The following is a 22,602-nucleotide window of genomic DNA, read 5'->3' on the forward strand; positions in this document are numbered from 1 at the left end:
CGTATCCTATCTAATATGTTCGCTGCCCCTATGTGGGAGGGAGGGAGGGAGGGAGGGAGGGAGGGAGGGAGCGTGTGTGCGCGCGCACGCGCGCGTACCTGCGGCTCGCGTGTCCCTGCCTCTTGTGACGTCACCCCAAGTCGTCCTCCTCCGGCGCTCCAACTGCTTGCAGAGCGTTTTAGAGGAGGAGCTGTCAAAGTTGTCCGGGAGTCCTCTCCTAGCAGAGAAAAGAAAAAAGAAGAAAGAAAAGTAGAAGGTGTGTAGTGAACACACACGGTGGAGCTACTTCTATCGCTGTGATCGGAGCATGGCATGGCACCTTCTCGGTAGCGGCGTCCGGACCATGGCTCGCCGCCTTCTGGGGTGGCTCACCGTCACCTCGCTGCTCTGCTCGCCTCTTGTTGCCGAAAAGAAAGGTATGTCAGTGGGGAAGAAGAAGAAGAAGAAGGAGGGAAGGGAAGGGAAGGCAAGGCAAGGCAAGGCAAGGGACTGCCAATGGTGCTGGCACTGGCTGGGGAATCTCAAAAGTCCACGTTTGTGGCGCTGGCTGGGGAAAAGTTTCTCACAGTCTGGCTGCTGCTGCCGCTGCCGCTGAGACGGCGGCTGAGGTTGAGGCTCGGTTCCGGTAAATAAGCGTCACTCTTGGCGGCCAACGGTTGCACATCTGGCCCAAATGCTTTTTGCAACCCTATTGTGACTGCAGTGGCATATTATTCAATTGTGTCTTGTTTTGTTTGGATTCTCTTTGGAATGACTTTTGCCGTTTGGCCCGATCGCAATGCAAATGCAATAGAAATGCAGGAATGCAGCGCACTCACGCTGTCACGTACAATAAATGCAACGTTTGCCTGACTGACACACTTCAGAATTCGAATAGGTCTAATGCAGACCCAAAAGATTATTATTATTTTCGATGAATCGCTAGTTGCTATTTTTTATCAAACTATGACCTTGTCTTTGAACTGTGCCTCATGATGACTTTTTAACATTTGCCTGGCGTCAATCTGTGTTTTTCAAAACTGATGATGAGGCACTAACCACAAGTTAGTCGGCATGGAAATACCAATTAATTGAGTGGAAATGTGTTGTTTTTTTCTAAACCGCAAGTCCATCAAAGAAGTTTGGTCAACTACTCATCCGCATAGGCTAACATACCAGGAAAACTTGATGATCATCTGTGGGAGCAACTACAATTTGTAATATCTTATTGGAAATTAAATATTAGCTAGCTCAGCAGAGGTTGAATAGAATTGCTCAATTTCATTTCAATTGTCATCTTGCTTGCTTCTTGTTGTTGCCAGGCAGAGTTCATAGGGCGCAATCATACCTGCCCTTTAAAACGCAGTTGGCGTTAGTCTGTATCGGCGAGAAAACAAAAGTTGAGCCAAATGTCACTTTGGGACTCTTGCTTATCATTCCCTATGTAGCTTGTTGTCCCGTGACTGCATAAAATGACTCTGAGTGTGATACAGGGAGAAAAAAAATAAAAAATCACTTCTGAGAAACATTACACTCATGACTTGGAATAATATCAGGTCTTTTTTTTTTTCCAAGTTGCGATTTATCTTCATTGCGTGACTCAGAGGCCTCGCAAGGCCAGATGTCAGGAGAGAAAGTGACCAGGAGTGTTACCGTACTTCCGAATGACAAGTTCCTATTAGTATGAATCACCCAGCCAGTGCTTGTTCTTCCCTCTTTGTGTGCAACACTAAATATATCTGCGCTTCAAAACAAAAAGGACAAGCAGAGAGTCTAATTTCCATTTGAAAAGAGATGCTACGTAGTTCCTGCTTGCGCTCGTTTTTCTTTTTCCAGCACTGAAGCAGATGTTTAAATGTGCTTTGTCAAGGTTTTCCCTCAAGGCGTTATTGCAACAAGATGTCAGACTGAAACCTCTAAATTCTTCTTTCAAGCACAGTTAGTTTGCTTGCATGACTTTGGTGCGGGAAAACTCTTCTTCTGCTTAGCCAAAGATCGGTGCGGTACACCTGGAGATCCTGAACCCCCTCAACCTCTTTTTATGAACGCCGCCGGCCCGGCCCGGCCCGTTCGTGCGGCCTGCCGTCATTTGCGGTAAGCCTGTCGGTGACCCGCAGCTTCACCGCGGCGGCTATTTCCCCAGATGACATGTCGCCACTGTAAAAATTCTTCTTTTTATGGTCTCTCCAACGCGCGGGCACGAGGTGAACCTGCTGAGTTTCTGGCCCAGCGGTCGGCGGGATAATCTGTCATAGATTAAACTAATCTGAAGGCCGTGTCGGTGGCTAAATCCTTAATCCCTAAAAGCGAGACTCCCCCACTCATTTTTAGCATCAAGATCTTTTTATTGAGATGGTTTTCATTGGGGTTTTTTCTTTGCAAATACAAGTGCTGGAGTGCCAGTAATTGACTCAGTTGCAGATGGAAGGAGGGCATGGCAGTTTGGAATAATAGTCAAAAATAGTGTCTTACAATTTCAAATGTTGCTTTAAAACAAAAACGGCATTAAATGAGACACAACAAATATTTAGGCGTTCCACGATACAACATTGCAGAGTGACCATCATGTCAGGCGCTACGAAAATGCTGTGAAGTGAAGTGAAGTGAAATTTAAGACCGACCAAACACAAAATCATTTTTTACATAATTTCATGTTATGCCAATAAGGCACATAAATCAACATCTTTTTGCACTTTTATCCCCCAACTTGTACCTTCCTGTAAATCGAGCTGTTGTTACATGCAGTTTCTCACACGTGAGATTAATAAAGTTCCTCTTATCTTATGTTCAAAAAAGGGGAAGGAAGAAGCTATTGCTTGTTTTTTCCTACCCCTTTTATACCATATCATTCTCTGTGCTAATGCTAATACCATCATCTTTAATATTGAATGTGAGGAGGTTCAGCAACATCCCTGTGAAATTTGAACACCCGTTTTTCATGACAAAAGTTGACCCTTTCATGACTTCGGTGCCCCCCCCCAATAAATGATCCTCATCACTCACAAATCTCTCCATGATAAAAACAAGCCTTTGCTTATCATTAAAACAATCGCTCTGGGAAAAGATGGATTTCGGCAGTGGTTGTGTAATGGGAGAAGCTGCCGTCTGCGTTATTCCTGATGAACTTGCCAGACGCTGAAAATGCGGCTTTGTGCTTTGGGCCAGTCGGATGATCATTTCTCACATGCACCCCCTCTCGTCTTCAAAAACACCGGTGCTGAAGAGACTTGTGTTGAGGTGAAGGATTCTGGTGTCACAATAGCGCCTCTGTCCTTAGCAGCTTTTTGTGCCCTATCTGAAACCTGCAGAAGGATTGTGAAGAAGTGAAACTTTTCTTCTTTCTTATTTATTATTCCAATGTATTTGTGTTAAAAATGGCCGTGTGAAAGTGGGATTTCAGGCAAACGGCTAGAGCAAGGTAAAACGGGGTTATTTTGAAATTTCAGAGGGGGGGCATTCACAGCAACCAGTGCTTCTTTGACTGAAATTGACCAATTCCATCTGCACTTTCTGTATGTCATAGTGATGGGAAAAGCGAGCCTCCTATTTTTGGGAACTGTTTGGTTTTTGCTTGATCAATCGGGCCACTCGGAGCTATTTTAGGGACAGCCACTGTTTGCAGAAATCCACTTAGTAGATAGCAATGTGCCATTTGCATAGATAAAGCACTTCCTTCCACTCCGTTCCAGTCGAACATAGTGGTGCAGGCAGTGCAAACACATCACAAAAAAACACAGACACTCTTTAGTTTGTGTATACGTGGAATAAGTCTTGGTTACTCATTGAACAGATTGGTGTCTTATGTTTAGAAACAAAGCCAGCTGCTCCATTTTATGGCCTTTCCATGAGTGGGGGGAAAACAAATCTGGTTATCTTCCCAACTCATCAGGTGTAGTGTGGCACTTTGAGAAAACCAAAAGAGAATAGGGCCTCTACTGTTTACTTCTCATAAACTATCTTCAGCATCAAATGACCAGCTTGACCTTGAATTTCACCTTGATGCTTCAAGCTGAGACAAGAAATGGAAGTCTGAAGGTGTTGGAGTCCGCAATGGCTATTTACGCTCCACTGTTTGCGTCAGCGCTTCCCTTTTCGGGCAATGTGCGCTCGTATTTCTTGACATCGCTGGCCCCGAAGAGGAATCTCCTGTCGCGAGGAGAACAATGGCTCACCGAGCATCTCCAAAGTTTTTTGTTCAAGCTGGAGCTGAAATATCTCACTTCTTCTTGTGTGGCCCACAGGCTTGTAAACAGAAGGGTGTTCTCCAAAGGCAAAAGTGTCCTCCCAAAAGCAGTCAGTCCGTCACCCTGGGACGGAGACAAAAGCTTGATTCAAGACTTTGTTGCCTTTTTGACACAGACTTATCTGTCTTGTGCATGACCTTAACTTAGCATGTAGACATGACTTTACAACCCTGTGTCAACAACGACATCTCACTCGAGTCAACGGCTTTCACGCTGCCAAAGGCCTTGTTGTTCTTTTTTTTTTTTCTTTACAGCTTCATCCAAGTCATGCATGAAAAGCTCTGAATAGTCGCTTAGGTCATTTGAGCATTTTTGGCAGAAAAGTCCCTATTATTTCCATGGGAAGACAAACAAGTCGGTGGTGGAGCAGGATCAAGGACTGGCTGCATTTGACCACGTTTGTCGACAGGAACGAGGTGCCACTTGTGGCACACAGAAAGACTCAGCCAGGTGCTGAAAGCCAGCCGTGTTAATATGATAGCATCGGCTGTGGCTTTTGACTGCGCCGCATCCCTAAATGCGTTTCTTCGGAGTTCACGTTTGATGTCTGCGAATGCCATTCTCGCTCAGGAGCTTCGTAATCCTTCCTTCCTTCCGGCAGGTTCTGTCTGCTAGGAGACCCTCGGGGACCGAACTCATTGTCACATTGCTAATCCAGCGGGAAACAAAGTTGATGCCAAAGTGTGGGATGTGGTCAGTCATCCTAATCTGTGGTGGTTAGCTGATGCTAAAAACAGTTAGCCGCCACAGCCAGCGAGACAATCACCCCCTGTGTTCTGGTAAAGAAAGGCTTTGAAAAATCCGCCTTAAGATTTGTCTTGATATCAAAATACAGCAGCAAATGCACTCGTAAAGTAGAATGTCTTCAGCCGTCAATGACGACGGCCGGCGGTATCACTTGACTGGGTGTTGCGGGGGAAGAGAACAAGATGTCATCTCGTCTCTGGCTGTGGTTCCGGAACATTCCGAGCTCGCCATCACCTCCTGGGCGTGTCGTCGGCGGCGTTGTGAAATGCCATTCCCGTCACTGCTATTTATCGACAAGCTGATGGAAAATGCCACTTCGTGTTTGTAGAGAGAGATTCCTAAAGTCTCACAGTGTTCAAATGTATTCGTTGCGCTCCAATTTCACTCTCCTTTGCCAAATGGTTTCATGATTAAATCCAAAGACCTGCAGGCGGAAAAGAACTTGTTCCGCAAAAATAGGTTGCGCTAACTCGTTTGACTTACAGCTGCTTGACTCTCAAATGAGCAATGTCGCCTTTAACGTGCACAACAAACCACTTTCCCTTTTGTGGTTAGGGAGAGATTGTTCCCTGTGGTGCAAATACCCTGGAGTGCATAAATGGAGCAGTGCCAAGCAGGAAGGATTAGGCCTCTTGACCTCGAGGAGATCCACTACACATCAAGTCCCCGCTGAGTTCATTAGCTAGATGTTTTATAAAAAAATTCATAGCAATCTCAGTCATCTGGGGTCCAGACACAAGATCAAAAAAGAAAGAAATTGGGTCAATAGACCTGCAAACAAGCCACTCCATTAGTTACTAACTTATCCCAAGGGATCATTTCTGGATCATTTGGCAGATGCTAACTGTGTGTTAGTTTCATGGGTTCTTGCTTGGCCCTAGTGCCCACCACTCCGTTTTGTTTTGTTTTGTTTTTACCAAGGGCAGCAAGTAAACAGACCGCTGCAGCAAAATGAAGACTGAGCTATGGTACTAAACGGCAGTTGCAGGGGAAGCTCATGTTAGCCGTAGCATGTGCGGCTAGCAGAGTTTTAGGACATCTAGCGCACGAGGTACTTGGAAAAGTATCTGGTAGTACCTGCTCAAATTTGAAAAAAAGGGTCATGAACGTCATTTCGATTTCTTTGTGTCTTGGCATGTGAAGAAATTGACAATAAAGCAGACTTTGACTTTTGACTTTGATGAATTTCTGTTGAAGAATATTATTGATTGGCCCGATACATAGCAGTGAATATACCATTAAAAAGGGTCTTGTCAATGTTATTCATCTTTGATTGATTGTAGACTTTTTTTGTGTTGAATAACATCATGGAGAAGGGCGAACTAAACATCTTGTCTGCTACCTGGGCTGACTGACTGATAAAGCAAAATCAAAAGCCCCTGTGTGCGTGAGGGGGCGGCCTTGAAACAACAGCGCTCCTCAGTCATTTCAAACAAGCTCCCGTCTTGTTTTGGTGGGCTTCGTCAACCGTGATGTGTGCTTTTGTTTTGGCGAGAGAGGGAGGGAGGGAGGATAACACGGCTGAGGCATGCCTTGTCTGCAATGTTTTGGCCAACCAAAACAGAATGGACTATGGAATGTGATCAAGTGCTTATGGATTTTTATGCTTTCACAGTCATCACGGAAAACCATGACTATATTACCCCAACAAATGATTGTTAGTCCACGCTAAGACTCCCCAGCTGCTTCAAAATTGAAACTTGATCCTATTCCTCGTGCTGTAATAGTTTGACTTTTATGTGCATCTGGTCCAAATTGATGCTGGCCAAGTCGTGAGTAACTCTAGAAGAAGAGATCACATTTCTTGTTACAGCACAAACAATAACTACTATAATCGCCTTACTTTTCTGTGTTTCAGCGTGAAGCACTAATGATTATAATGGCTTGACTTTTCCCACAGTCATGGCTGATTGTCAATCCGCCGTTGCACGATGGAAAATACTTAGCGGAGGCCCCTGAGTCTTGGCAGTGGCATGCTGCTGCTGCTGCATTACAAACATATCAGCTTGATGTGTCACCAGGAGGGCGGCTGGCTGGCTGGCCGGCTGGCTGGCCGGCCGGCCGGCTGGCTGGTTGGCTGGCCGGCCGGCCGGCCGACCAGCCTGCTAAAAACCTCTTTGCTTGCTTGTGTGAACCAAATTGGTCACACTTTTGGTGAGAACAAAAAAATTCCAAATAAAAAGCTACGAGTTGCTCGGCTCTTCTGAGCCAGCAAGCGTCGGATCATCTGTGGATTTAACGGCCCGGCCCGGCCCGGCCCGGCCTGAGCCGGCCCACTGATGGTTAACACAGAGGTTGACATGGTGACTAAGGGCTAAGTAAAGCTCCCTCGCTCTCTCTCTCTCTCCGACCTTCCCGCGGGCTTTTTACGGCATATTCCTTTTATGGGGTCTCTTGTGACGACGATGAGTCGACGAAGCCACGGCAGAAATGAGCCCGTCAGCGCTGGCTCTAAAAATAAGAAAGCTCTTCAGCCTGATGATGGCTTTTTTGTTGAGCTGGGGTGAGTGAGGAGTTATCGGTCCCTCCTGTTGTGTTGATGTTCTCCGACCTGGGCCTCAGACCAGGAATGCTTGAAGCAAACCAACCGGGGATTCCCAAATCACAGCTGCCCGAATTGTCCCGTTTTTGCCTGCGGTTGTTTTCCCTTCTCTGTCACAGTGTGAGAGTTTTATTTTTTTTTGGTGTGTGTCGAGGAGTGAGTTAGCAGGAGCGTGCTGACCGCCCACTCCCTCTCCCGGCCTTCCTCTCTTGCTTCCTGTGGGAATGAAGAGGAGTATGGCTTTAACAGGCAAAGGTGGGGTGGGAGGGGTGGGGGTTCAGCCAAGAGAATGGTGCCGACTGCATTATTGGAATTCTCAATTGGGAAGCGGGACGTGTGGGTTTTGAATAAGACAGGATGGAGATTGTTTGTGGGGCCTCCGTGCCGGACTTAATGGACTTGTGGGGGATTTATCCGACTGATGATATACTACGCTGATGAGTTGAGCCGAGCCGAGCCGGAGTCCAGCTGTGTATACCAAATAGCAATAAATGAACTTGGGGCCAGTTGGCTCACAATAAGGTGGATTTGTCCCCCACTGCCATTGAAGCAGAGAATCCATAGTTACATATTGTGTGCTGATCATTCACCACAGCCGTTTAAACGCTAACCAACAAAAGAGCATCCGGTGAGTCAGTAACAGTGGAATTCATCATCAAAATAAAAGTGGTCTTGGGATTTGGATTTTCTGCTGCCTTTCTCTCATTGAATGGTCCTGTAGGACATACATATGTGGCTTTTATTGCAATTGCAGTGCTTTCTGTGTGTCTCAAAACAAGACCTGTCCCAGGGCAGGGTCAGCCGGCTAAGAAAGAGTTAAAAGAAGGTTGCAAAAGCAAGAGGTTAGTTTTGCAGCATGACCTTGCTAACTGCGCGACGTATTCAATCGCAATAAACAATGGAAGGATGCTTTTCTACTTTTGAGACCTTCCCGCCCTGCCTCCCTCCCTCCCTTTCCATCACTTCCTGTCCTCATGATGTTAGATTCCGTCCATCCTCCTCTTCCCCCGGAGACGAGAATCGGCTACCATCTGGTCCAGCATCACAGGGTAGCCAGCCGCCTGGAGCGGATCCAGTGCAAAGAGTAACTTCCTGACATGTCAGAGGAGGCTTCTTTGGGTTTTTTTTTTCTTTTTTTTTCCTTTCTTCTTTCAAATCCTCCGGTCCTTTATTGCAGCCCTCCCACCTTTTTCTTTGACGTTTGCTGTCAGGGCCCGAGGCATGTCCCTCATACAGGAAAAAAGTATTTCCTCTTTTAAAACCAACCAGATACTGATACCTTTCAAATCATGCTCATAAAAAAAGACAACGTTGAACACCAGTGAAATGCATATAGCATATTTCCTCATGGGAGTTGCCGTTGATTTGCTCAACTCGTATCAAGTGGCAGTTGCTGGGGGAGGGAGGGAGGGAGGGAGGGAGGCGATATACATATATTTGTAAATGTTTTCTAGGAATAATGCTACTTACAGCAAAATGGATTCCCCCCCCCCCCCACTTTAAATGCCATAACTGATCTACAGGTGTGTTTTGGTAAAGACCCCAACACGTGGTGGTCGAAAGAACAACGACAAAAAACCCAGATTCAGTCATGAATTGATCGACTCCAAACCTGTAGGGGGAAGTAATGTGCAGTACACCTTTTTTAACAGCTGCCCTAAATTGTTGGCAGCAGATTGATATTGCTTGAGATTTCACAGATTATTATTATAAAAATAAGGAGTTTGCGATAGGACTGAAGGCCCAGGTTACATTACGTAATCCTGTTGACTAGGAAATCAACACGAATGACACTTAGCATCCTCCTTTGATGATGTATAAGTTTTCACATAATTGGATGAGCAGCCTCTGGATGCGGCCTAATTCAATTGCAGCTAGCGGACGAGAGGAAGCGGCTCGCTCGCTCGTAAAACGCGCCATCATTTAAGTATGTCCAAAAGAAACCATTAGACGGCTTTTGTCCCAGGAAACGTGTGGACTTTTATTGTTTTGTTTGACAACACACGCTTTTATATGAGGTGTAATTGAGAGCGAAGAAAACTTGGATTTATGTCCCACTCGGGCCACCTTTGATTTGAACTCTTCACTTATCTGGCTTGCGGTGTTGGCGCCAAATCTTCCAGTTCTCACTTTGGCATGCTGTCCTTTTGGCTTACAGATGGAAGAAAGAAGATCAGATAAATCAGCACCACTTGCATCATAACAACAACTTGCATGCTACCCTTTTTTGGTAACGTTCGGAAAGCAGCTTGCCGCTTGCCACTTGAGGGACACGTTTCTTAAACTGCATTTTGTTCTGAAACACATGCCATCAGAATAATCTCAATGCCCCACGCACGCACGCACGCACACACAGCCACTCCCTGCTGGAGTTGCTATTACCTGTGAAGGCAGCACTGCAGCAGGAGGTGACGCAATGGCCAATTGGTCTCTGTTGCACTGTTCCCAACGTCAACACAAGCCCCGCCCGCCCGTGTGCTGTGCCACAGGTAGTTTGGAGTACAATGGAAAAGGCCAAAGTGTGTGTTGCTTTTTTTCTACTCGTTGTAATTGGGAAAACTACATTGTAGAAATAAAAATACAATCATTACAGTAAAAAGAAAAAAAACCAACCAAATGCATTAAAATGGCATTCAATCATTTCAAAGAGTAAATCAAATCCAGCCTTTGCAGAGATAATAAAAAGGCCACTTTGTTTTTTCCTCAGCTATTGCTTCCATTTGGGAAAAATCAAACTGCGGCGGTTGATGTGTTGATTCAGCCTGACCTTGTTTTGTGCTCGGCGGCGGCGGCCTAATAAGGAAGTGACTTTATGATCTCAGGCTATCAGGCCATTTACCACCTGCAGGGCCCGTTATGAAATCTGAGCAGAAGCTGTTCTGCGGCTGTGCTTGTTTCTCGTTGCAACACCCCCACTTCTTGCGTGGCTAACCTGGTGGGATGTTTGTTGACGTCACTCTCCTTGCCCCACCTTTTGTTGTGAATCAGAATAAAGTCAAGTCGTGGGGAAAAAAGCAGCTGTGCCGTGTCTACACGCCGTTTGCTCGGGGTGCTTTGGCTGGAGGAATAATTACGGCGCTAATTGTATCTCACGTGGCTCCTTTAATGAATGTAACGCTCCCTCGTGTGCTCTCGGTGGGGCGAGGACCCTCGGGGAGCAGCTCATGAGAAAGAGGATGACGGCAGGCAGATGTTTACGTCCTAATTGCTGCTCATTCAGTACTTTGCATCATCTCAAACGGAGTGCTGCTGATCAAAAGGGCCAGATTTTTTTTTTTTTATTCATGCTGCAGGTATCGGATATGTTTCGAATCGACTTTTATACCGATGATCAAGTCGGTTATCGGAGTCCTTGAAAAATGGATCTGCCATCATCAACATCATTTTGTGCATTTTTTTGTTTGGGCAAATATGATTATCGTCCACTTAGGCTCCCTTTTCTCATTGTAGTTGGGTGGGTGCTTTAAAAGTTTGACTGAGAACTTTATGATCAGTTTCTTGAGAATATTAAAAAGAAGTCATAGTAGGCCTTTTCTCGTAACATCGTAGCTTCAATCTTGTCGTGTTTTTCTTTTCTGATAGATCGAGAATTGTGGAGGTTTTGGTCAGGTCTGTTTGGCAGTCAAGTGCTAACCTGTTGTGGAATGCAACCCGGGAGACTTTACAGTACAGCCGTCCACTTTCCGTGACACATCTGGAAGAGTCTTTGCTTGCTTGCAAAGCCATAAATCTCTACTTTAAAGGAGCCCGCAAACAAAACAAAACAATTCCATCACCAGTTCATAAAGGAGCCAACGTATGGCAGTGCCGCCCGCCGCCAGGGCTTTACACAGCACGGGCCACTCCTGCTGAGTGCCGGTCAGAACCCGTCGGACTGGCTCAGCCCACAATGGAAGACTCGTTTAAAAAAAAAAAAAAAAAAAAACCTTGTTGTTGAGTCAGCACTTATCTCCAATCAAACACCCAAATGCTCTAAAGTCCACAAAGCTGCGTTTGCTTCTCTTGGTGTTTAAAGATGACATTTGCATTCTTGTTTTTTTCCAAATCATTTGTCAAATGTCCAAATGAGCGAGTTAAGCCAAGATGCCCCATACGCAGTTCCAGATGTTGATTTGAACTTCTCCCGGCAGTGTGTCAAGGCATCACCAACCGCTTGAACTTGCTGGGCTCCAAAGAGGACCACTACCTGAACATGGTCAAGACCTACAGCAACTGCACGGTGGTCCTGGAGAACCTGGAGGTCACCTACATGGGAGAAGAGCGCGACTTGTCCTTCCTCAGGGTAAAAGTGATATGATATGAGATGATGATGATCAAATGGTCCAATCGTTGCACATTTGCTACTTGACAGACGATAGAGGAAGTGGGCGGCTACGTGCTGATCGCCCTCAACTCGGCCTCCAGGATCCCGCTGGACAACCTGCGCATCATTCGCGGTCACTCGCTGTACGAGGGAGGCTTCGCCCTCACCGTGCTGGCCAATTATGACAAAGCCTTGGGGCAGGGCACCAGCCAGCTCCTTCTCACCAGCCTGACAGGTCTGCGCCGACGCCTCGTCCCCTCAGTCAAGTGCACATTCTTCATGCGCTTTGTCTTTTCCAGAAATTATCAAAGGAGGTGTGATGTTTAGCAAAAACCAGCTGTGCAACGTGGAGACCATCCAGTGGTACGACATCATTAACGAGGAGAGTAAAGCCAAAATGGAGCTGCCGCTCGTGGCTACCAACAACCCGCTTTGTGAGTGATGCGCTGAGCGCAATACGTACGTACTATTAGGCATCAATTAAGACAAAACTAAAAGCTTGTATTTTTATTTCTTTTTTTCTTGTCACAGGTAAAAAATGTGACCAAAGCTGTTTCAACGGTTCTTGCTGGGCACCTGGACCCCAAAACTGTCAGACTTGTAAGATCATTTCTGTCATTTATGCGAGGCTAAGACAATGGAGACAATACGTCCGATTCCGATTTGGTCCCAACTTGAACGAATATTGTGTGTTTTCTTCCCTTTGTGCAGTAACCAAGCTGAACTGCGCGCAGCAGTGCTCCAAGAGGTGCCGAGGACCTTCTCCCAGCGACTGCTGCAATGAACACTGCGCCGCGGGATGCACGGGACCGCGCCCCACCGACTGTCTGGTGAGAAGATGATTACGCCTTTGCTTATCCTCCTAACATTTGACACATATCTCAGGATATATACATATATAATACGACAGCTTTTTCTTGTAATGTAGCAAATTCGACCTATTTGTTTGTTCTCGTAAGAAGGCGTTTATTGTCTCACACTGACCATCCTTACACTGCAATCCAATCCAACTCGATTTATATAGCGTATTTTACAGCAGCTACTTTTCCCATGTTTTATGTCCTTTGAGGGGAGGCTCATTCTTTGAAAACTCCCATCTTCAAGCCTTATTAGCATGTGTATTTAAAGCAGCCTGTGCCGTGCCGCGCCGCGCCGCGCCGCGCCGCGCCGACTGTTTTCATTCGGCCTCCGCTATGTTTGCGCCGCAGGCCTGTCGGGACTTCCAGGACGACGGGGTGTGCAAGGACTCCTGCCCGGGCCTCATGCGCTACGACCCCAACCAGCACCAGCTGGTGCCCAACCCGCTGGGGAAGTACAACTTTGGCGCCACCTGTGTTAAGAGCTGCCCACGTAAGGCTCCTGAGACTCACTGTTTACGTTTTTGGCTTAGACGTTAGCCGCTTCTCAGTTGAATGATAAACCATGGGGACGAGGAAAGAAAATGATTCTTTCCATGCTTGTTAATGTCACATCTGTTCTTTTTCACTTTAACTTGTTTGACTCACTTCAACCCATCAAGTCAACATCGTGCAATTCCAAACTGTCCAAACAAATAGGACCTTGGCTCTCAAATCGATGCTGACAAGATCCCATTTATTTCATTGACTTACTACACGCTGCCACGCCAAATAATAGAAAGCGATAAACTTGCTAGGCTTTGATTTTGAAGTTGGCCCACGTACGAGCGTGACGGCAAACTTGTTAAGTGTCGAGTAAGGGGAGTTATTTCTCCCCCACCTAAAGTTAAGTAGCCTAAATGTCTTCAGCCTGCCGATAGGCAGTGCGTTACCGTCCCAAAAGCAAAAGCGCTCGTGTGTTTCTCAATCTTGGCAGATAACTACGTGGTGACGGACCACGGGGCGTGCGTGCGGACGTGCAGCGGCAACACTTATGAGGTGGAGGACGGCGGCGTCAGGAAGTGTGCCAAATGTGATGGACTGTGCCCCAAAGGTGAGCCCACCCCACCTGGCACTGTGCATCCCAACCGGCGAGGGGCTACTCATTCACAGCACCTGTCAATCATTAGATCCTGTCCAGTAATCGCATGTTTTTTTTAACTACTCATCTCTGTTGTATTTTATTATCTATTTATTTTTATTTGGCTCACTACATTGCCAGTATGCAACGGGCTGGGTACGGGCCACCTGACGCACACGCTTTCCGTCAACGCCACCAATATCGACTCGTTTAAAAACTGCACCAAAATCAACGGCAACATCGCTTTAATTCGCACCTCCATTCACGGGTAAGTCGGGACGTCGAAGGCCTCCCGGCGCACGACCGCAGCGCAGCGCAGCGCCGACCTCAATCTGCCCGCTGTTTACAGGGACGCGTACACCAAGACGCCAAAGATGGACCCCGCCCAGTTGGACGTCTTCAAGACGGTTAAAGAAATAACCGGTGAGTTTTTCTCCTCCAAAGTCTGCTCTTTGTGTTGGCGCTTGACGAGACCGCTGCCGTTCCAGGATACTTGTGGATTCAAACGTGGCCCGCGAGCATGAACAGCCTCGGTCCCTTGGAGAACCTGGAAATCATTCGAGGACGAACCAAGCGGTAAAGACGCTGATTTCAAAATGACCTCATCGGTTTTCAAGAGCTGATTTCACGATCAAAATGTGGTCATCCGTTAGGGGAAGCCGCAGCCTGGTTGTGACCCAGCTGGACATCAGCTACCTGGGCCTGCGCTCCCTCAAAGAGATCAGCGACGGCGACGTGGTCATCATCAAGAACCAGAACCTCTGCTACACCGACGGCGGCCACTGGAAAGCGCTCTTCAAGTCCGTCGGCCAGGCCGCGACCGTGGGCGAAAACGCTGACTCTGGCAAATGCGGTAAATAAGTCGAAGAATTTCCCCCAAATTGGTGCGATTTGAAATGTCCTGTGTTGGTTGATGATGTCTGGATGATTAGCTTTTTGCCATCATCATCATCCTCTTCTGTTTGTTTCCAGCTCAGAGAAACCATACATGCGATGGTAAGTGCACGAGCCGCGGATGCTGGGGTCCCGGCCCTGACATGTGCTTTGCGTGTCGGGATCGCAGTCGCCACGGCAGCTGCGTGGATTCCTGCAACATCCTGGAAGGGTAAGGGAGGACGGTCCAGTGTGCTGCGTGTTTAACGAGCCCTTTGTTATGACAAAGCGGCGGGCCGGCTGACACAAGACAAACATTGTCACGTGGCTTTGTCAAACATGACTTTGGATTTGCAGGGAGCCACGGGAGGCCGTGGTGAAGAAAACCTGCGTGGCCTGTCACCCTGAGTGTCATCATATGAACGGGACGACCACTTGCACTGCTCCGGTACGCGCCGCCGAGACATTTCATTCCAAACGGCATTTACAAAAAAAAACATGAAATCCGTGTCGAATTGTTGGAGGGCAGCCCGATGATTAAATCGACGCGGCCCGAGGACAGAGTGTATTGGAATAAGGGGCGGAGCAACGTGCCTCCCGCTTGACTCCTTTCCTTCTCGTCTACGCTGGCGTTGAGGCTCGTGCCGCTGTTGAGAAACAGACGATTACGCAAAGTCTTACTGCACCTGATTGCAACAGCAACAAAAAAGTCTGCGATGTTGGAACACGTGCCGTATCGCTTACACCTTTCTCGTCACCTTTTGATTGTTAGCAATGCTCAGGCTTTTATCCAAAGTCAAAAAAAAAAAAGTGCTTTTGTATGTCGCTTATTTTTGGTCTACGCATTAGGAATGAAAAAATAAATCGCAAAAATATGGATATATGTAAATCATAAAATAAAGACATTTTTAAAATCCAAATTCTATTTAGGGACAGACAGCAAAATTTGCCACCTAATTTCAATCGTGTCTTCCAGGGTTCCTCCAACTGCACCAAGTGCGCCAACTTCAAGGACGGACTCTTCTGCGTGTCCCGCTGCCCTCAAGGCGTGCCCGGCGAGGACGACTCACTGGTGTGGAAATACGCAGATGACACCAAAGTGTGCCGGCTGTGTCACCCCAACTGCACCCAAGGGTAACATCATAGACGACATCCATCCATTTTTTTTTTTGCTTTGCTAACTTCAATTTTTAATCATTATCATTACGCGGAAAATGACCACATCCTTTTTTTCAAATATTTAAGTACATAGCCAGACTTTCACTTTAATCACCACTTTTCCAAATCATTTGGCTCCACTGCTGTTTAATAAGATGCGCCTTCATTTGAAGTGACCAAATGTGGTTCCAAGTCATCCTCTTCTGGCTTTGATGATGAAAACGGATGAGGGTGGAAATGACAACTTTAGCATCATTTTCTCTTGACCAAAAATATAGTGCCTTGTACTATTTTGGCTTTGGATAATCATGCTCATTTTTATTTAGAGATAGAGTTATTTTAAGAAAAGCTTTTTCTTTCATTTGAAGGCACATCTGCCTGGCAACAGGCTCAGCTATGCTTAAGATAAGCAAGCGCTTGAGAAGATGGCCTCGATGGCGTGTTGAATACACGTTGGATTTTTGTTTCCAGGTGCGTGGGGCCCGGTCGTGAAGGCTGCCAAGGTAAAACGTAAGTAAACAACGCGGATTTACAAACTTGATTTGATTTGTGTGTTTTCATCTTCCGCATACAACGCGAGCACAGGAAACGTCTTTGACCTAATTATGGCTTTGGCCGGTCCTCCTCTTCAGCACTTCGGGTCTGTCCATGATTGCGGCGGGTGTGGTGGGCGGACTTCTGGCGGTCCTGTTGGCGGGCCTGTTGGTCGTCGTGTTGCTGCGCCGACGCCACATCAAGAGGAAGAGGACCATGCGGCGCCTACTCCAGGAGAAAGAGGTAAACACCTGACGAGAGAGCGAAAGAGAGAGACGCTAGTGTTTTTTTTCTGGAGGTAACATCTGAGCGCTGTCGTTCCAGTTGGTAGAACCGCTGACCCCAAGCGGCGAGGCGCCCAACCAAGCCCTGCTGCGCATCCTGAAGGAACCTGAATTCAGGAAAATCAAAATTTTGGGCTCAGGGGCTTTTGGTACAGTCTACAAGGTAATCATTCTTTTTTTTTCTTCTTTTTTTCTTAACGGCAGGGTTAGCAAGAACTTCTCCTCTGACTTTGCGTCACATCTGCTGTCAATTTTTCAATTAAAAGACACATTTTTAACTGGCGCCGTCACGTGTTGGCTTCCTGTGTGCACATTTGGAGGCTTAGGATAAGATTAAATCAGTGACGCTATTCCTTTTCTGATCGGCCAGCATTTTATTGCTCGTGTGGATTTCTTATTGGACTTAGTCTATGACCCCTGGAAGGAGGAAACGGTTTTCTGACTTAGTCATAAATCTTCAGGTTGCTCATTAAGGTCAGTTGAAATGTGACTTGGATTGTGTACCGGCGCAGGGCCTTTGGGTGCCAGAGGGAGAAGACGTGAAGATCCCGGTGGCCATCAAGGTTTTGAGAGAGGCCACGTCGCCCAAAGCCAACAAAGAGATCTTAGATGTAAGTCGACTCCCATTTTAAAAAACGTCAGCCGCTTGTTTTGAGTGTAAACGGAGAAAGCGTCTCACTGGAGGAAACCCATGATCAATCCACATCTTCGACGTAAGTCGACTCCCATTTTAAAAAACAAAAGAAAACGTCAGCCGCTTGTTTTGAGTGTAAACGGAGAAAGTGTCTCACTGGAGGAAACCCATGATCAATCCACACATGTGGGCGTTGCTGTGATTCAAGGCCTTCTGGAAAATGAATGCAAAACTCCACGGGTTGTTCAAACGTTCCCGGAGGAAAGCCAATGAATTGATTCCAGACTCTCGCAGGGTCTGGCACTTATTGTTTGAAGTGCCATTCTTATGGCTCCTTTTGCCCGCCCCAGGAGGCCTACGTGATGGCCAGCGTGGAGCACCCGCACGTGTGTCGCCTGCTGGGCATCTGCCTGACGTCCACCGTGCAGCTGGTCACCCAGCTGATGCCCTTTGGCTGCCTGCTGGACTACGTCAAGGAGAACAAGGAGAATATCGGCTCAGGGTACCTGCTCAACTGGTGCGTGCAGATCGCTAAGGTGAGAAGCCAGTTGGACTCCATCGAGCGCTGGCTGGCTGGCTGGCTGGCTGGCTGGCTGGCTGGCTGGCTGGCTGGCTGGCTGGCTGGCTGGCTGGCTGGCTGGCTGGCTGGCTGGCTGGCTGGCTGGCTGGCTGGCTGGCTGGCTGGCTGGGCCGCTTTTTGACCTGAAATGGTGACTCCAGGGGATGAACTACTTGGAGGAGCGCCATTTGGTCCACCGTGACTTGGCGGCCAGGAACGTCCTGGTCAAGACCCCCCAGCACATCAAGATCACCGACTTTGGCTTGGCCAAGCTGCTCAACGCCGACGAGAAAGAGTACCACGCGGACGGAGGCAAGGTTGGTGGTCAAATGCCATTGGAGTTCTCCTTTCATTCTTTTGACACCTCAAGCCAGTTCGTTTTGCACTCTGGTTTTGTTGTCAGCTTAAGCCTTGCATAAGAAATAGAAATAGTTTCCGGAAAAAACACAAATCGGATAAGAGACGATTGTCAGCGCAATGGATAAGTCGTGAAGACTCGTACGGGAAATACATCCTCAGGCTTGGATTCTTGTGTTGCTAAAGGTGACCTTCAATTATGTTTCTGATTTTTTCTTTGCAGGTGCCCATTAAATGGATGGCTCTTGAGTCAATACTGAACAGGACGTACACACACCAGAGCGACGTTTGGAGTTACGGTCAGTCAAAAACAGCTCTTGGAATATTCTCTTTGGATGTTGTCAGCGTTTAACAACACAACATGAGATGGGAGAATTTTTTTTTCCTTTTTTACACACACACACACACACACACACACACATGCAGCTCTCCCAGCTGGCCAATATGGCATCAGCCCACACAAGTACTTCTTCCAGCTTGCTTCCACTCGTGTACAAACTGCAGAGTCATGGAAACACAACAAAACGCTGCTTCTTTCTTTCTTTCTTTCTTTCTCATCTGCTTTTCTAGCTCCTCATACCTTTCTGTCCAAGTCATCAGCAAGCCCATCCACCCACCCCCCCTTTCAGCTCCCCAGATAGCTCCTGCTAACTCCCACATCCCATTTGTCAACATTTGGACACCGCGGGGCATTTTTGCTCACATCCTGTCACTCGCATTTCCACGCTGGTATGGCACGCGAGGAGCCAAGTGACTTCTCCTTTTTCTTCGCAGGCGTGACCGTGTGGGAGCTGATGACATTCGGCACCAAGCCGTACGACGGCATTCCGGCCAGCGACATCGCCGGCGTGCTGGAGAAAGGCGAGCGTTTGCCTCAGCCTCCCATCTGCACCATTGACGTCTATATGATCATGGTCAAATGTAAGTGGCTAAATATAGTACTTTGAAATGCGTTCATTGTGTTTTGGGATAGATTGCTCCACAGAAAAGCAACCCCAAAAAAAGTCTCATATCTCAAATCATCTTTCCCCATTGAACTGAATGAAAAGGTTATTAATCTGTTCCAGTCTCCAGCAATATTTTGATGTGCTTTTTAATAAGGAATTGACTCCAGAATATTTTGGTTTTAAAAACTACAAGGCTTAATGTTTCTATTGTCACGTGTGCAGGTTGGATGATCGACGCAGATAGTCGACCACGTTTCCGAGAGCTAATAGCAGAGTTCACAAAAATGGCTCGGGATCCTCCCCGCTATCTGGTCATCCAGGTACGGCCATTAATGTTGTTCCCAATGCTGTTTGCGAGGCTAACTCCGCTAACGGCATTCCAGGGGGACGAGAGTTTGCACCTGCACAATCCTCCCGACGACAGGTTCTTCCGCACCCTGGCGAGCGGCGAGCACACCGAGGATGCCGTCGACGCCGACGAGTACCTGCTCCCGCAGCGCGGCTTCTTCGCCAGCCCGAGCACATCTCAGACGCCGCTGCTGCACTCCACCGTGAGCGTTCGCCCTGTCCGGCTCAGATCCGACCCACCGTTGACGAATGAATTGATTCGGAGGCGTGTCCGTGACTGAGATTTAGAGTTAAATGGTGTTATTCTCACCCCCGCTCAACACAAACAAGTAGGCCTCATTCTTCTCCGCTCTCCCACGTTTCCTCCCAGGTGGAGCTCTTCTTTCTCAGCTTCACTCTTGGCCATGTGTCAGTCTGGCTCTTCTACCTGTGATTACCTTTGCAGAGACTCTGTTTTTGTCATATCATAGCAAAGAGTGGGGGCGGAGCGGGGAGTGCTGGAAGTCGGCAAAATGTTCTCCAGACGCTCGCTCGCTCGGTCAGGCCGTGTTTTAATTTGCTCTTCTTGTTAAAAGTAATTGCTTTCCTCGCGACGACGACGACAGAGGCCACGCAGCTCGTCACGGCGGCTTGGGCCGAGTCGGCCGGATGCTTCTCACGCTGCCCGTGACAGCTTTGCGGTTCCTCTCGGAGCCAAAACAAGACTCTGTAATGATTCCGATGGAAAATGTGACATTGAGCGACCCTTTTGCTTTCCCGACAGAGCCTGAACAGCAGCAATGGGATGTGCAATGGCAGAAATGGATTAGTGGTAAGAAGAAGAAGAAGAAGAGAAACCAAAAAGTCACGATACCCGTTCATGAAGAAAAAACCAAAAAGCCCGTTTTTGTATGCTTACAGAATGGGTTGCCCAGCCGGGATGGAAGTATAGTTCTTCGTTATATTCCTGATCCCACGGATAAACTGTTAGATGACGACGCCTTCCAGCCTGCTCCAGGTGAGCCAGCGCTCGCTAGAAAAGTCAAAGTCTGCTTTATTGTCAATAAAGCAGACTTTGACTTTGAAGCACCCCATGTCACTCAGGTGTGCTCTGTTGGCCAATAAATAGTGCCACCCAGTGGTCAGAGAGCACATTGCACATTGATTCCTTCCGTCTTATTGTCAACATGTTACATATGAACTTCTGCCAGGCTGTAACGTTCAGCCGTCGAGTCCATTCAAATATACAATTCCCGCTGAAGGTGCTGTTTTGTGCCAATGCTTTCCGACAGACTACATGAACCAGAACACGGCCTCGGACATGACGAATCCCGTGTACCAGCACCCCGCCCTCCCGCGCACCCTCCTTCCCACCATCTCCTCGGACGACGACTCCGAGTACCTCAACTGCTTCCAGAACGGACCCGAGTACCTCAACGAGCTCCCGCCCCACCCCGACGGCACGCTCCACGCCGTCCACAAGTACAAGCCGCAGAACAGCATCGACAACCCCGACTACCAGCACAGCTTCACGCCCACCTTCAAAGCCCGCATGAACGGACACCTGCCGGCAGCGGGGAATGCAGAGTACCTGGGCCCAAACTGATGGTTAAGCCGTGCTTTTTCCCAACGGTACCGCCAATGATCTCGAACCTCTTCCAAACTCTTCCCGAGAGGTCACGCGAGCCCCGGTGGAAAGTGACAACGTATCGTGGCGACAATGAGGAAGCAAACTCGTCCGCAGCTGGCATAAAAAGGGGGAACTGAAATGAGCAGCTCAAGCCCAAAAAAATTGGGTTCACATCCCGCAACCACTCAAGACTTTACACGGGCCCACTGTGTTGTGGGGGGCGGAGCTAACTCACCTTTCTTTGGGCTTGCCATGCTGGATGGACGCTCCGAATGTATGGATTGCCCACTTTAGGGGAAAGCTGGTGAAATGCAAAATGATGCAACGATAACAGTAAAAAGTGGAGTTGACAACCTGCAAAGATAAGTTCAGAACCTGCAACATTGCTTGAAGCCCTTTCCACTGCACCACTTGCCACAAATGACCAAATTGAACACGCACCTACAAAAAACGAGATCTGACTTGACCAAAAAACAAAGCCACTTCCCAACACATTCCTCTTTCCCCTTTTGTGGAGAGAAAATTCCAGGTCAGTTAAGGTCTTCCATGTTTGTGCGTGTGTGTGGATGTGGATGTGGTGGGGGGTGACCATTTCAATAAGCATCGTATTTCCCAAGTCTCGCCAGGCTTGTGGACACTGTAGCTCCCCAGTCCTTTCCCTCCTCCCTATGAGAGTATTAACTATGAAATTCCCAGTTTTAAAGGAATGCACTAAATGTAGCAACCTGTTCAGCCTACTTTTGCAGATGTGACACAGGTACATGTACCGGTATAGCCGTGTATCCATGATGCTGTGATACGTAAATAGATATACACCATATGAATATAGTCCGCTGTAATATATATATAAGCGCTGCACCGTATGCAAATACTCACCACAGTTGTGATCATTGAAATGTATGTACAGTATATGAATCATGAATAAATCTTTTTTTTTTCTATGGAAATAAACACTACATTGTGGTTTGTTTGTTTGTTTTTCTACTTGAAACTGAGTTCTGGCTTATCTTGGAAAAAATGCGATTCACTCATCTTATCAGTCACGAGAGCAGCACCTGAAGTCTCACAACTAACTGTAGATAAGATCGGCATGCATTTGAATAAGATCTCTGGTTTTGGTGGGTGACGTTGTTAATATAAACGAGGTTATATAAACATAGACATTGGGAAGAAACATTTTCACGATTACTCATAATTCTCATTTGCTGTAAAAATAAATGAACTGTCATTGTTGTCGTTGATACTCTATAATATTCATTCATTTAGTCACCCAACAGTAAACATGAAAATAATCTTTGAGCGTGATGCAGAATACAGTCATTGTGGATTTATTGTTAAATAGCTCCAGGACATGAAATGGTCAACCTAATTGTTTCACCCCAAAAAATCTTGAATTGATGAATTTTCTTATGATCGATGAGCTCGATAGGGCGTAGTTCACAATAATGCCACTTGGCGGCAGTACCGACGTCCCCCAAGCCCTGAACAAACAAGCGACAGAAAGAAG

The 22,602-nt window shown here is 47.3% G+C and overlaps 1 protein-coding gene across 1 annotated transcript; it reads left to right on the forward strand.

Moving 5' to 3' along the window:
• Positions 1 to 147: 147 nt before the first annotated feature.
• On the forward strand, positions 148 to 22,046 carry egfra (epidermal growth factor receptor a (erythroblastic leukemia viral (v-erb-b) oncogene homolog, avian)). The gene is made up of 28 exons (XM_037275717.1): positions 148 to 416; positions 11,643 to 11,794; positions 11,864 to 12,050; positions 12,115 to 12,249; positions 12,347 to 12,415; positions 12,527 to 12,645; positions 13,024 to 13,165; positions 13,649 to 13,765; positions 13,934 to 14,060; positions 14,142 to 14,215; positions 14,281 to 14,368; positions 14,446 to 14,645; positions 14,765 to 14,897; positions 15,023 to 15,113; positions 15,642 to 15,799; positions 16,295 to 16,333; positions 16,456 to 16,600; positions 16,682 to 16,804; positions 17,154 to 17,252; positions 17,626 to 17,811; positions 17,996 to 18,151; positions 18,415 to 18,490; positions 18,966 to 19,112; positions 19,361 to 19,458; positions 19,522 to 19,689; positions 20,250 to 20,297; positions 20,387 to 20,483; positions 20,758 to 22,046. Exons 1-28 carry the CDS (start codon positions 308 to 310, stop codon positions 21,069 to 21,071), a joined length of 3,597 nt encoding a protein of 1,198 aa, XP_037131612.1. The 5' UTR covers positions 148 to 307; the 3' UTR covers positions 21,072 to 22,046.
• Positions 22,047 to 22,602: the final 556 nt, after the last annotated feature.

This window comes from Syngnathus acus, chromosome 17 (assembly GCF_901709675.1).
Source record: "Syngnathus acus chromosome 17, fSynAcu1.2, whole genome shotgun sequence".
Taxonomy (NCBI): domain Eukaryota; kingdom Metazoa; phylum Chordata; class Actinopteri; order Syngnathiformes; family Syngnathidae; genus Syngnathus; species Syngnathus acus.